The sequence below is a fragment of the Oncorhynchus mykiss genome, chromosome 8 (assembly GCF_057628025.1).
Source record: "Oncorhynchus mykiss isolate SJ-2025 chromosome 8, ASM5762802v1, whole genome shotgun sequence".
Classification (NCBI taxonomy): domain Eukaryota; kingdom Metazoa; phylum Chordata; class Actinopteri; order Salmoniformes; family Salmonidae; genus Oncorhynchus; species Oncorhynchus mykiss.
Genome location: NC_143029.1, coordinates 82,539,315 through 82,552,885, shown reverse-complemented (window position 1 = coordinate 82,552,885; position 13,571 = coordinate 82,539,315). Strand labels below are relative to the sequence as shown.

Below are 13,571 nucleotides of genomic sequence, written 5' to 3'. Positions count from 1 at the left end.
AAACTAGCTAAGCAGTGGGGATATAGTAATAAACTAGCTCTGCAGTAGTGATATAGTAATAAACTAGCTAAGCAGTGGTGATATAGTAATAAACTAGCTCTGCAGTGGGGATATAGTAATAAACTAGCTCTGCAGTAGTGATATAGTAATAAACTAGCTCTGCAGTGGGGATATAGTAATAAACTAGCTCTGCAGTAGTGATATAGTAATAAACTAGCTAAGCAGGGGGGATATAGTAATAAACTAGCTAAGCAGGGGGGATATAGTAATAAACTAGCTCTGCAGTGGGGATATAGTAATAAACTAGCTCTGCAGTAGTGATATAGTAATAAACTAGCTAAGCAGTGGGGATATAGTAATAAACTAGCTCTGCAGTGGTGATATAGTAATAAACTAGCTAAGCAGTGGGCATATAGTAATAAACTAGCTCTGCAGTAGTGATATAGTAATAAACTAGCTCTGCAGTAGTGATATAGTACAAAAACTAGCTCTGCAGTGGGGATATAGTAATAAACTAGCTCTGCAGTGGGGATATAGTAATAAACTAGCTAAGCAGTAGTGATATAGTAATAAACTAGCTCTGCAGTAGTGATATAGTAATAAACTAACTAAGCAGTGGTGATATAGTAATAAACTAGCTCTGCAGTAGTGATATAGTAATAAACTAGCTAAGCAGTGGGGATATAGTAATAAACTAGCTCTGCAGTAGTGATATAGTAATAAACTAGCTAAGCAGTGGGGATATAGTAATAAACTAGCTCTGCAGTGGTGATAGAGTAATAAACTAGCTAAGCAGTGGGCATATAGTAATAAACTAGCTCTGCAGTAGTGATATAGTAATAAACTAGCTCTGCAGTAGTTATATAGTACAAAAACTAGCTCTGCAGTGGGGATATAGTAATAAACTAGCTCTGCAGTGGGGATATAGTAATAAACTAGCTCTGCAGTGGGGATATAGTAATAAACTAGCTCTGCAGTAGTGATATAGTAATAAACTAGCTAAGCAGTGGGGATATAGTAATAAACTAGCTCTGCAGTAGTGATATAGTAATAAACTAGCTAAGCAGTGGTGATATAGTCATAAACTAGCTCTGCAGTGGGGATATAGTAATAAACTAGCTCTGCAGTAGTGATATAGTAATAAACTAGCTCTGCAGTGGGGATATAGTAATAAACTAGCTCTGCAGTAGTGATATAGTAATAAACTAGCTAAGCAGGGGGGATATAGTAATAAACTAGCTCTGCAGTGGGGATATAGTAATAAACTAGCTCTGCAGTAGTGATATAGTAATAAACTAGCTCTGCAGTGGGGATATAGTAATAAACTAGCTAAGCAGTGGTGATATAGTAATAAACTAGCTCTGCAGTAGTGATATAGTAATAAACTAGCTAAGCAGTAGTGATATAGTAATAAACTAGCTCTGCAGTAGTGATATAGTAATAAACTAGCTAAGCAGTGGTGATATAGTAATAAACTAGCTCTGCAGTAGTGATATAGTAATAAACTAGCTAAGCAGTGGGGATATAGTAATAAACTAGCTCTGCAGTAGTGATATAGTAATAAACTAGCTAAGCAGTGGGGATATAGTAATAAACTAGCTCTGCAGTAGTGATATAGTAATAAACTAGCTAAGCAGTGGGGATATAGTAATAAACTAGCTCTGCAGTAGTGATATAGTAATAAACTAGCTCTGCAGTAGTGATATAGTAATAAACTAGCTCTACAGTGGGGATATAGTAATAAACTAGCTCTGCAGTGGGGATATAGTAATAAACTAGCTCTGCAGTGGGGATATAGTAATAAACTAGCTCTGCAGTAGTGATATAGTAATAAACTAGCTAAGCAGTGGGGATATAGTAATAAACTAGCTCTGCAGTAGTGATATAGTAATAAACTAGCTAAGCAGTGGTGATATAGTAATAAACTAGCTCTGCAGTGGGGATATAGTAATAAACTAGCTCTGCAGTAGTGATATAGTAATAAACTAGCTCTGCAGTGGGGATATAGTAATAAACTAGCTCTGCAGTAGTGATATAGTAATAAACTAGCTAAGCAGGGGGGATATAGTAATAAACTAGCTAAGCAGGGGGGATATAGTAATAAACTAGCTCTGCAGTGGAGATATAGTAATAAACTAGCTCTGCAGTAGTGATATAGTAATAAACTAGCTAAGCAGGGGGGATATAGTAATAAACTAGCTCTGCAGTGGAGATATAGTAATAAACTAGCTCTGCAGTAGTGATATAGTAATAAACTAGCTCTGCAGTGGTGATATAGTAATAAACTAGCTCTGCAGTAGTGATATAGTAATAAACTAGCTAAGCAGGGGGGATATAGTAATAAACTAGCTAAGCAGGGGTGATATAGTAATAAACTAGCTCTGCAGTAGTGATATAGTAATAAACTAGCTCTGCAGTAGTGATATAGTAATAAACTAGCTAAGCAGTAGTGATATAGTAATAAACTAGCTAAGCAGGGGTGATATAGTAATAAACTAGCTCTGCAATAGTGATATAGTAATAAACTAGCTCTGCAGTGGTGATATAGTAATAAACTAGCTCTGCAGTAGTGATATAGTAATAAACTAGCTAAGCAGTGGTGATATAGTAATAAACTAGCTAAGCAGGGGGGATATAGTAATAAACTAGCTCTGCAGTGGATATATAGTAATAAACTAGCTAAGCAGTGGGGATATAGTAATAAACTAGCTCTGCAGTAGTGATATAGTAATAAACTAGCTCTGCAGTGGATATATAGTAATAAACTAGCTAAGCAGGGGGGATATAGTAATAAACTAGCTCTGCAGTGGATATATAGTAATAAACTAGCTAAGCAGGGGGGATGGTGGCAGATGCTGCAGATAGTGTTGCGTTGTGTTTCTGAATGTTCTAGGGTATAATTGTCAGCTATTTCTGTGTGTGTGTGTGTGTGTGTGTGTGTGTGTGTGTGTGTGTGTGTGTGTGTGTGTGTGTGTGTGTGTGTGTGTGTGTGTGTGTGTGTGTGTGTGTGCGTGCGTGTGCGTGCGTGTGCGTGTGCGTGCGTGTCTGCGTCTCCATCTGCGTTGTGTGTATGCGTGTCTACAACAGTCTGATTGTGAGAACGAATGAGAGAACTGAAGAAGAGATTAATGCCTTACTGAACTAGAAAGAGAGAAAAACGTCTCGTACAAAATCTCTGATTTCAAACCCCCACAGAGGTATAAAAAGTAATACAACTTTGTCCTTTTAGTTACGAGTCAAATCAGCCCAATTGACCAAGTTGACACACTTGGGGTGTAATTGACCCGGTTGTAACACCGGGGATGTAATTGAGGGTAAAGGGAGAAGTCAACAAACAGTGAATACACTATATTAAGGGGCTTTTAAAAACCTTGAGAAACAATGCAATGCTCCAGGACCAGGGAAATACCATTGTGAGAGTATAGCGTGTGATATATGGACCACATCAACTCTTTTCTCCCAGTAATCTCTCGATTCTGATTTATGATTGGACCAGAGACAGAGGTGTGTTCCAATGATTCTGTCCACTGATCAACTACGAGGAAGACTGAGAGGCAGAAGGCCCTCCGCTCTATCATTATCATAGATTTTCTTTGTTTCTTTGTTTTCCACATTTCGGCTCCTTGCGGAGCACACAGCTGCCAGTGCGTTTTGAGTGTTTACATCCCGTCTAATACCATGCCATTGTTAGTGTGTGTGTGTGTGTGTGTGTTCTTCCACTCAATAACAATGTGTGGATGTGTTCTCCACAGGAACCTGGGAAAATCAGGCTTGCGTGTATCCTGTTTGGGCCTCGGTGAGTATGTTTGATGTGTATCCTGTTTGGGCCTCGGTGAGTATGTTGGATGTGTATCCTGTTTGGGCCTCTGAGTGTGTTTGATGTGTATCCTGTTTGGGCTTTGGTGAGTACGTTTGATGTGTATCCTGTTTGGGCCTCGGTGAGTACGTTTGATTGGTATCCTGTTTGTGCCTCGGTGAGTATGTTGGATGTGTATCCTGTTTGGGCCTCTGAGTGTGTTTGATGTGTATCCTGTTTGGGCCTTGGTGAGTACGTTTGATGTGTATCCTGTTTGGGCCTCGGTGAGTACGTTTGATATGTATCCTGTTTGGGCCCCGGTGAGTACGTTTGATGTGTATCCAACATCCAAGTAACAGGACAGGAACAGTATCAGCACACGGGTAAACAAGGACACATGAAAAAATCAATGCAGAAGCAGGGAACAGAGCGGGGAACCAGACAGATATAGGGGAGGTAATGACAGAGATGATTGAGTCCAGGTGAGTCCAATAATCGCTGATGCGCGTGACGAGGAAGGCAGGTATGCGTAAATGAAAGCAGGAGTCTGCAATGTTGGCAGCCTGGCGCCCTCGAGCGTCGGGGGGGAAGAGACGGAGCAGGCGGGACATCCATGTTTGACAAACACCAAAGCTGTTCTAAACCTAAAATGTCGAAGTGTTTAAGGTTAACTTCAGGCATTAACTCCAAATGTTTAAGGTTAGGATGAAGTTGAACATGCAACCTTTGGTACCAGAGGCAGATTCTTACGCCCATCCTCCATTCCCGTCCATAATGCCCAGCAAAACCGAAACCTACTTGAAGGTAGCAGCGCTCACTGTTGCCCCTAGTGGCCTGTTTCCACATCATCTCCTCAGACGTGAATGGACATCAAATACTGACTTGTATCACGGGTGACATGGCTGCAAGTGTGTGTGTGTGTGTGTGTGGTGTGTGTGGTGTGTGTGGTGTGTGTGGTGTGGGTGTGGGTGTGTGTGTGTGTGTGTGTGTGTGTGTGTGTGTGTGTGTGTGTGTGTGTGTGTGTGTGTGTGTGTGTGTGTGAGAGAGAGACAGAGACACAGAGAGATGAAGTTCTGCATCTTATACCTCTTCTATAGGCTCAGTCTTGAGGGACAGGGCCGATATTTACAGTGTGTTAATCCTGCTTTCAGAAAACAAGCTGCTCAATTATCACACATATCCAGTTCACACAAACACAAACACACACACACACACACACACACACACACACACACCGGGGGGGTAACCGGTCTAATTCTCTTTGATAGGATCGATTTAATTAATCTGTCTCATAAATATATTAACAATTATACCATGGGGAGATCATTATAATCACCCTCTTTGTGTTTATCTCTGTCGCACACACACACACACACACACACAAACACACACACAAACACACACACACACACACACACACAAACACACACACAAACACACACACACACACACACACACACACACACACCCTGCGTCAACTCCAATGACCAAGTTGAAACACCAGGGGTGTAATTGACCCAGTTGAAACACTGGGGGTGTAATTGACCAAGTTGACACACCGGGGGTGTAATTGACCCTGTTGTAACACCGGGGATGTAATTGAGGGTAAAGGGAGAAGTCAACAAACAGTGAATACACTATATTAATAACTGAAGGGGTGCTGGGGACACGGGAGAGAGACAACTCTGTTTGTTTCCATCATTATTTCAGGGTGATGCTAGGAGATTGTGACAAGGACAGAGGAAATGTAGCTTTACACTGCAAAGACCAGGAGCAAAGTTGGCATCATAACACACACACACATGAATGGAAAGACAGACAGAAGCGCACATACACACAGAGACGCGCAGACACACACACACACGCACGCACACACACACACACACACACGCACGCACGCACGCACGCACACACACACACACACACACGAAAGACAGAGAGAGCTCCATCCAAGGCTGGTTTAGCAGTGGTGAATCATGGGTAAGTGGAGTCTGACAGTCATCTAAATCATGAGACAGAGCGTTGTGACTGGGCCATTAGCCACGGCATAAAACCTCAACACTAAACAGTACAACATGATGAGTATTGAACCTGGTGGTCAGCCACACCTCCTACTGTGCCCTTTCACCTCTGACCTTTCACATGTTTTGTTAGATATAGGATTTGCGAGCGTAAATCATGGAATGTTTTATTTTTTTTAAGTTAGCAACCATTTACTAGGTGTTAACTTTTCTTTCACTATTGATATATAGGGGTTTAGACTGACATTTAGAGTGTTCCACAGCATAAGATATGAACGCTGACATATGTCCCTCTTTCTCCCAGGTACTTGGGTAACGTTTGGAGGTCAGATTTCAGATGAGGTAAGTTAAGATTCAAACTATAACTAATAACTATGATTGATAAGGGAACTGAACCCACAACCTCAGAGCTGTCAGCACAACGCTCCAACCAATGGAGCTATCTGGACCCCTGGTTGGTGTGGTTGATCCAGGCTAAGTGGTCCTACCAGCTCAGGTCTCCTTCCCTGTTAGCTCCTGTCTTGTCACTCCCTCTCCCTGCTGCCTCTCAGAGACATGGGCCAAAACTCTCTAGGTTTTCTGGCTCACACATAGATAGGGAACCCACAACCTCACACATAGACAGGGAACCCACAACCTCACACATGGACAGGGAACCCACAACCTCATTCATAGACAGGGAATCCACAACCTCATTCATAGACAGGGAATCCACAACCTCATTCATAGACAGGGAACCCACAACCTCATTCATACAGGGAATGCACAACCTCATTGATAGACAGGGAATCCACAACCTCATTGATAGACAGGGAATCCACAACCTCATTGATAGACAGAGACTCCACAACCTCATTCATAGACAGGGAACCCACAACCTCACACATAGACAGGAGCATGAAGAGAGGACACACACAGTTGAACACACACACACACACACACACACACACGCACGCACACACACAGTGATGCAGTGAGGGCATTGAACTCTGACACCTCTCTACTGGAGATGCTGAAACAGGTAGACTTGTTAAAGTGACCTGCTGGTACAACAACTGGAATGATGGTTGACACAGTGTTAGGGGATAACAAGTAACAAGTATTATGGTGTTGTTATTGTCTGGCTGTTTGTATATTTTATCATTATTTTATATATATAGTCAAATTATTATTATATACATTATATTTATTTTAATTTACAGTATACTAACAGGGGGATCCCATAAACTAGACAACAAACATTCAGGAACAAATACATTGAATTAGTACAAAATGAGACTCTTAAGATTGGTGACACAGAAACATTGGTCTGTTGGAGCTGTACCATGACGACAGGAGACAAGTACTGGAGCTTCAATAGCCTGAGTTACTCCTCTGTTTGGAATTGGCCTCGGTCTACTACCACTGGGTATGTTCAGCGGGAACTCAACAGGAGATACCATTTTGAAAACAAGAGGTGGTACTGTTCAACAGAGGACTGCTCAATAGAGGACTGCTCAATAGAGGACTGCTCAATAGAGGACTGCTCAACAGAGAACTGTTCAACAGAGGACTGCTCAACAGAGGACTGTTCAATAGAGGACTGCTCAATAGAGAACTGTTCAACAGAGGACTGCTCAACAGAGGACTGTTCAATAGAGGACTGCTCAATAGAGGACTGTTCAATAGAGGACTGCTCAATAGAGAACTGTTCAACAGAGGACTGCTCAACAGAGGACTGTTCAATAGAGGACTGCTCAATAGAGGACTGTTCAATAGAGGACTGCTCAACAGAGGACTGCTCAATACAGGAATGTTCAATAGAGGACTGTTCAATAGAGGACTGATCAATAGAGGACTGTTCAATAGAGGACTGTTCAACAGAGGACTGTTCAATAGAGGACTGTTCAACAGAGGACTGTTCAATAGAGGACTGTTCAACAGAGGACTGTTCAATAGAGGACTGCTCAACAGAGGACTGTTCAATAGAGGACTGTTCAATAGAGGACTGTTCAACAGAGGACTGTTCAATAGAGGACTGCTCAATAGAGGACTGTTCAATAGAGGACTGTTCAACAGAGGACTGCTCAACAGAGGACTGTTCAACAGAGGACTGCTCAACAGAGGACTGTTCAATAGAGGACTGTTCAATAGAGGACTGTTCAATAGAGGACTGTTCAACAGAGGACTGTTCAACAGAGGACTGTTCAACAGAGGACTGTTCAATAGAGGACTGATCAATAGAGGACTGTTCAACAGAGGACTGTTCAACAGAGGACTGTTCAACAGAGGACTGTTCAACAGAGGACTGTTCAATAGAGGACTGATCAATAGAGGACTGTTCAATAGAGGACTGTTCAATAGAGGACTGTTCAACAGAGGACTGTTCAATAGAGGACTGATCAATAGAGGACTGTTCAACAGAGGACTGTTCAACAGAGGACTGTTCAACAGAGGACTGTTCAATAGAGGACTGTTCAATAGAGGACTGTTCAATAGAGGACTGTTCAATAGAGGACTGTTCAATAGAGGACTGTTCAATAGAGGACTGCTCAATAGAGGACTGTTCAACAGAGGACTGTTCAATAGAGGACTGTTCAATAGAGGACTGCTCAATAGAGGACTGTTCAACAGAGGACTGTTCAATAGAGGACTGTTCAATAGAGGACTGTTCAATAGAGGACTGTTCAATAGAGGACTGTTCAATAGAGGACTGTTCAACAGAGGACTGTTCAATAGAGGACTGCTCAATAGAGGACTGTTCAATAGAGGACTGTTCAATAGAGGACTGTTCAATAGAGGACTGCTCAATAGAGGACTGTTCAACAGAGGACTGTTCAATAGAGGACTGTTCAATAGAGGACTGCTCAATAGAGGACTGTTCAACAGAGGACTGTTCAATAGAGGACTGTTCAATAGAGGACTGTTCAATAGAGGACTGTTCAACAGAGGACTGTTCAATAGAGGACTGTTCAATAGAGGACTGCTCAATAGAGGACTGTTCAACAGAGGACTGTTCAATAGAGGACTGTTCAATAGAGGACTGTTCAATAGAGGACTGTTCAATAGAGGACTGTTCAACAGAGGACTGTTCAATAGAGGACTGTTCAATAGAGGACTGTTCAATAGAGGACTGTTCAACAGAGGACTGTTCAATAGAGGACTGTTCAACAGAGGACTGTTCAATAGAGGACTGCTCAATAGAGGACTGTTCAATAGAGGACTGTTCAATAGAGGACTGTTCAACAGAGGACTGTTCAATAGAGGACTGTTCAATAGAGGACTGTTCAATAGAGGACTGTTCAATATCATTTTTAGCTTCAACATGTTTTCCTCTTCTTTTATTCCTACTAAATGAACACTGCCCAGCTGCCAGCTCCCTGTTCTCCACTGAGGTGATGAATCCTGTTTTGTGTTTCTCAGGTGGCTGAGCAGCTGATGACCATAGCATATGAGAATGGGGTCAATCTCTTCGACACAGCCGAAGTTTATGCCGGGGGGAAGTGAGTGTGATCTGAATACCTACTACCTACCTACCTGAACCCACAGAGCAGAGATGGCTTGCTAAATCTGGTCCTGGAGGGCTGACACGCACACACACCGTGCAGGTTTTTGTTCCAGTCCACCACTAACACCCACAAAATGTAGGTGTCAGCCAAGACCACATACAGTAGTTAGGTCCAAATTAAGATCCTACATCTGTACAGTAGCCTGAATCAAATACATTTCCTACATCTGTACAGTATCTTTAATCAAATTATTTCCTACATCTGTGCAGTATCTTGAATCAGATTATTTCCTACATCTGTACAGTATCTTGAATCAAATTATTTCCTACATCTGTACAGTATCTTGAATCAAATGATTTCCTACATCTGTACAGTATCTTCAATTAAATTAAGATCCTACATCTGTACAGTATCTTGAATCAGATTATTTCCTACATCTGTACAGTATCTTGAATTAAATTATTTCCTACATCTGTACAGTATCTTGAATTAAATTAAGATCCTACATCTGTACAGTATCTTGAATCAACCATATGGAATGGGATTAGTTCACAGTGTGGGTGCATGCTGATTGTGCATTCAGCGTGGTTGCCTTGCCAAGACAACGAGAGGCAAAAACAAGCTTGCAACCCACGCCAGTACATTTACGCTTCCATGCACACATGACAGCACGTAGTACAGGATATACAGTATATATGTAGAGCAGTTTATTTTATACAGTATGAAACACGTGCCGTCTCCCTGAATGACTTTTAACATAGTAAACTGTGGCTTTTGGTTTTTACCTACATGGACATTCATCCTCAACTGATTTCCACAATATAGTGCAGATCTATGGCACACACACACACACACGCGCACACACACGCACACACAGACACGCACACGCACACGCACACACACACACACACACACACACACACACACACACACACACACACACAGTTAATCTCCCTGCTTTATTACAGAGCTGAGATAATCCTGGGGAACATCATCAAGAAAAAGTGCTGGAGGTAATGTATCATCTTTAAACTGTGTGTGTGTGTGTGTGTGTGTGTGTGTGTGTGTGGGGGGGGGGGGGGGGGGGGGGGGGATTCTCCAGTTGTGGACTGGAGTCACATGGCTTGGACTCGATTCTGACTCGAGTCACAAATTGAATGACTTTTCAGTCTCGACTTGATAGAAAATAAAAATGACTTGAGACTTGACTTGGAGTCTCAAGAATCGGGACTCAACTTTGACTTGAGACTGATGACTTGAAATTATCTGGCCAGGTTATGTCATGTTTTGTCACTCGTTTTGTGGCACTGTCATGTATTGTCATGTTGTGTCTTTCTGTCCTTTCCTTTCACCCTGTCTCCCTCTGCTGGTCGTATTAGGTTACCTTTTCTCCCCCGCTTTCCCCCAGCTGTTCCTTGTCTCCTCTGACTACCCATTCACCCCGTTTCCCACCTGTTCCCTTTTTCCCTCTGATTAGGTCCCTATATCTCTCTCTGTTTCTGTTCCTATCCTTGTCGGATTCTTGTTTGTTGTGTTTCATGCCTGAACCAGACTATCGTCATGTTTGCTGTAACCTTGTCCTGTCCTGTCGGAATCTGCCGGTCTATCTGAGCCTACCTATGTTTGGTTATTAAAGAAGCTCTGTTTAAGTTAATTCGCTTTTGGGTCCTCATTTACTCACCGTAACAGAAGAATCCGACCAAGAATGGACCCAGCGACTTCGGATCCTCTCCACTCAGCCGTCGGGATCCAGGGAGCGATGCTAGGCAGACACGAGCAGGAATTGTCTGCTGCTCGACATGCCGTTGAGACCCTGGCCACCCAAGTCTCCAACCTCACAGAACAGGTTCACCATCTCCGCCTCGATCCACCGGCCACTTCCAGGGCTTTCGAATCTCCGGAGCCCAGAATCAATAACCCGCCGTGTTACTCTGGGGAGCCCACTGAATGCCGCTCGTTCCTCACCCAGTGTGATATTGTGTTTTCTCTCCAGCCCAACACTTACGCCAGGAGCACTGCTCGTGTCGCCTACGTCATATCTCTCCTTACTGGACGGGCTCGTGAGTGGGGCACGGCAATCTGGGAGGCAAGGGCTGAGTGTACTAACCAGTATCAGGACTTTAAGGAGGAGATGATACGGGTTTTTGATCGATCTGTTTTTGGGGAGGAGGCTTCCAGGGCCCTGTCTTCCCTATGTCAAGGCAATCGATCCATAACAGACTACTCTATTGAGTTTCGCACTCTTGCTGTCTCCAGTGGCTGGAACGAGCCGGCCTTGCTCGCTCGTCTTCTGGAGGGTCTCCGCGCAGAGGTAAAGGATGAGATTCTCTCCCGGGAGGTTCCTTCCAGCGTGGATTCCTTGATTGAACTCGCTATTCGCATTGAGCGACGGGTTGATCTTCGTCACCGAGCTCGTGGAAAGGAGCTCGCGCTCTCCGTCGCCCCCCTCTCCGCATCACTACCATCTTCCTCTGCCGGCTCGGGAGCTGAGCCTATGCAGCTGGGAGGTATCCGCATCTCGACTAAGGAGAGGGAACGGAGAATCACCAACCGCCTCTGTCTCTATTGCGGTTCTGCTGGTCATTTTGTCACTTCATGTCCAGTAAAAGCCAGAGCTCATCAGTAAGCGGAGGGCTACTGGTGAGCGCTACTACTCCTGTCTCTCCTTCAAGATCCTGCACTACCTTGTCGGTCCATCTACGCTGGACCGGTTCGTCAGCTTCCTGCAGTGCCTTAATAGACTCTGGGGCGGAGGGCTGTTTTATGGACGAGACCTGGGCTCGGGAACATGACATTCCTCTCAGACAGTTAAGGGAGTCCACGGCCTTGTTCGCCCTGGATGGTAGTCCTCTCCCCAGGATTCAGCGTGAGACGCTACCTTTAACCCTTACTGTTTCTGGTAATCATAGCGAAACCATTTCTTTTTTAATTTTTCGTTCACCTTTTACACCTGTTGTTTTGGGCCATCCCTGGCTAGTTTGTCATAATCCTTCCATTAATTGGTCTAGTAATTCTATCCTCTCCTGGAACGTCTCTTGTCATGTGAAATGTTTAATGTCTGCTATCCCTCCTGTTTCCTCTGTCTCTTCTTCACAGGAGGAGCCTGGTGATTTGACAGGGGTGCCGGAGGAATATCACGATCTGCGCACGGTGTTCAGTCGGTCCAGGGCCACCTCTCTTCCTCCACACCGGTCGTATGATTGTAGTATTGATCTCCTTCCGGGAACCACTCCCCCCCGGGGTAGACTATACTCTCTGTCGGCTCCCGAACGTAAGGCTCTCGAGGATTATTTGTCTGTAGCTCTTGACGCCGGTACCATAGTCCCCTCCTCCTCTCCCGCCGGAGCGGGGGTTTTTTTTGTCAAGAAGAAGGACGGGTCTCTGCGCCCCTGCATAGATTATCGAGGGCTGAATGACATAACAGTGAAGAATCGTTATCCGCTTCCTCTTATGTCTTCAGCCTTCGAGATCCTGCAGGGAGCCAGGTTTTTCACTAAGTTGGACCTTCGTAACGCTTACCATCTCGTGCGCATCAGGGAGGGGGATGAGTGGAAGACGGCGTTTAACACTCCGTTAGGGCACTTTGAATACCGGGTTCTTCCTTTCGGCCTCGCTAACGCTCCAGCTGTCTTTCAGGCATTAGTCAATGATGTCCTGAGAGACATGCTGAACATCTTTGTTTTCGTTTACCTTGACGATATCCTGATTTTTTCACCGTCACTCCAGATTCATGTTCAGCACGTTCGACGTGTCCTCCAGCGCCTTTTAGAGAATTGTCTTTTTGTGAAGGCTGAGAAGTGCACTTTTCATGCCTCCTCCGTCACATTTCTCGGTTCTGTTATTTCCGCTGAAGGCATTAAGATGGATCCCGCTAAGGTCCAAGCTGTCATTGATTGGCCCGCCCCTAAGTCACGCATCGAGCTGCAGCGCTTTCTCGGCTTCGCGAACTTCTATCGTCGTTTCATCCGTAATTTCGGTCAGGTGGCAGCTCCTCTCACAGCCCTTACTTCTGTCAAGACGTGCTTTAAGTGGTCCGTTTCCGCCCAGGGAGCTTTTGATCTCCTCAAGAATCGTTTTACATCCGCTCCTATCCTTGTTACACCTGACGTCTCTAGACAGTTCGTGGTCGAGGTTGACGCGTCAGAGGTGGGCGTGGGAGCCATTCTTTCTCAGCGCTCCCTCTCTGACGACAAGGTCCACCCTTGCGCGTATTTTTCTCATCGCCTGTCGCCGTCGGAACGTAACTATGATGTGGGAAACCGCGAA

General features: G+C 44.2%; 1 protein-coding gene and 1 long non-coding RNA gene across 3 annotated transcripts in view; one reads left to right on the top strand and one right to left on the bottom strand.

The window, feature by feature from the left end:
• The window catches only part of LOC149982155 (uncharacterized), a 472,901-nt gene that overhangs the window by 133,464 nt on the left and 325,866 nt on the right, over nt 1–13,571 (bottom strand). The gene's annotated exons all lie outside the window — the stretch shown is intronic.
• Nucleotides 1–13,571, top strand: part of kcnab1b (potassium voltage-gated channel subfamily A regulatory beta subunit 1b) — a 94,213-nt gene that overhangs the window by 45,312 nt on the left and 35,330 nt on the right. The window contains exons 2-5 of one of the 2 annotated variants that reach the window (XM_036986436.2): nt 3,753–3,796; nt 6,122–6,159; nt 9,220–9,299; nt 10,274–10,318. In XM_036986436.2, the coding sequence (XP_036842331.1) occupies nt 3,753–3,796; nt 6,122–6,159; nt 9,220–9,299; nt 10,274–10,318 (207 nt within the window). Of the gene's footprint in view, nt 1–3,752; nt 3,797–4,065; nt 4,081–6,121; nt 6,160–9,219; nt 9,300–10,273; nt 10,319–13,571 lie in introns of those variants that run through there. The other variant, XM_090182793.1, reaches the window with a different exon arrangement.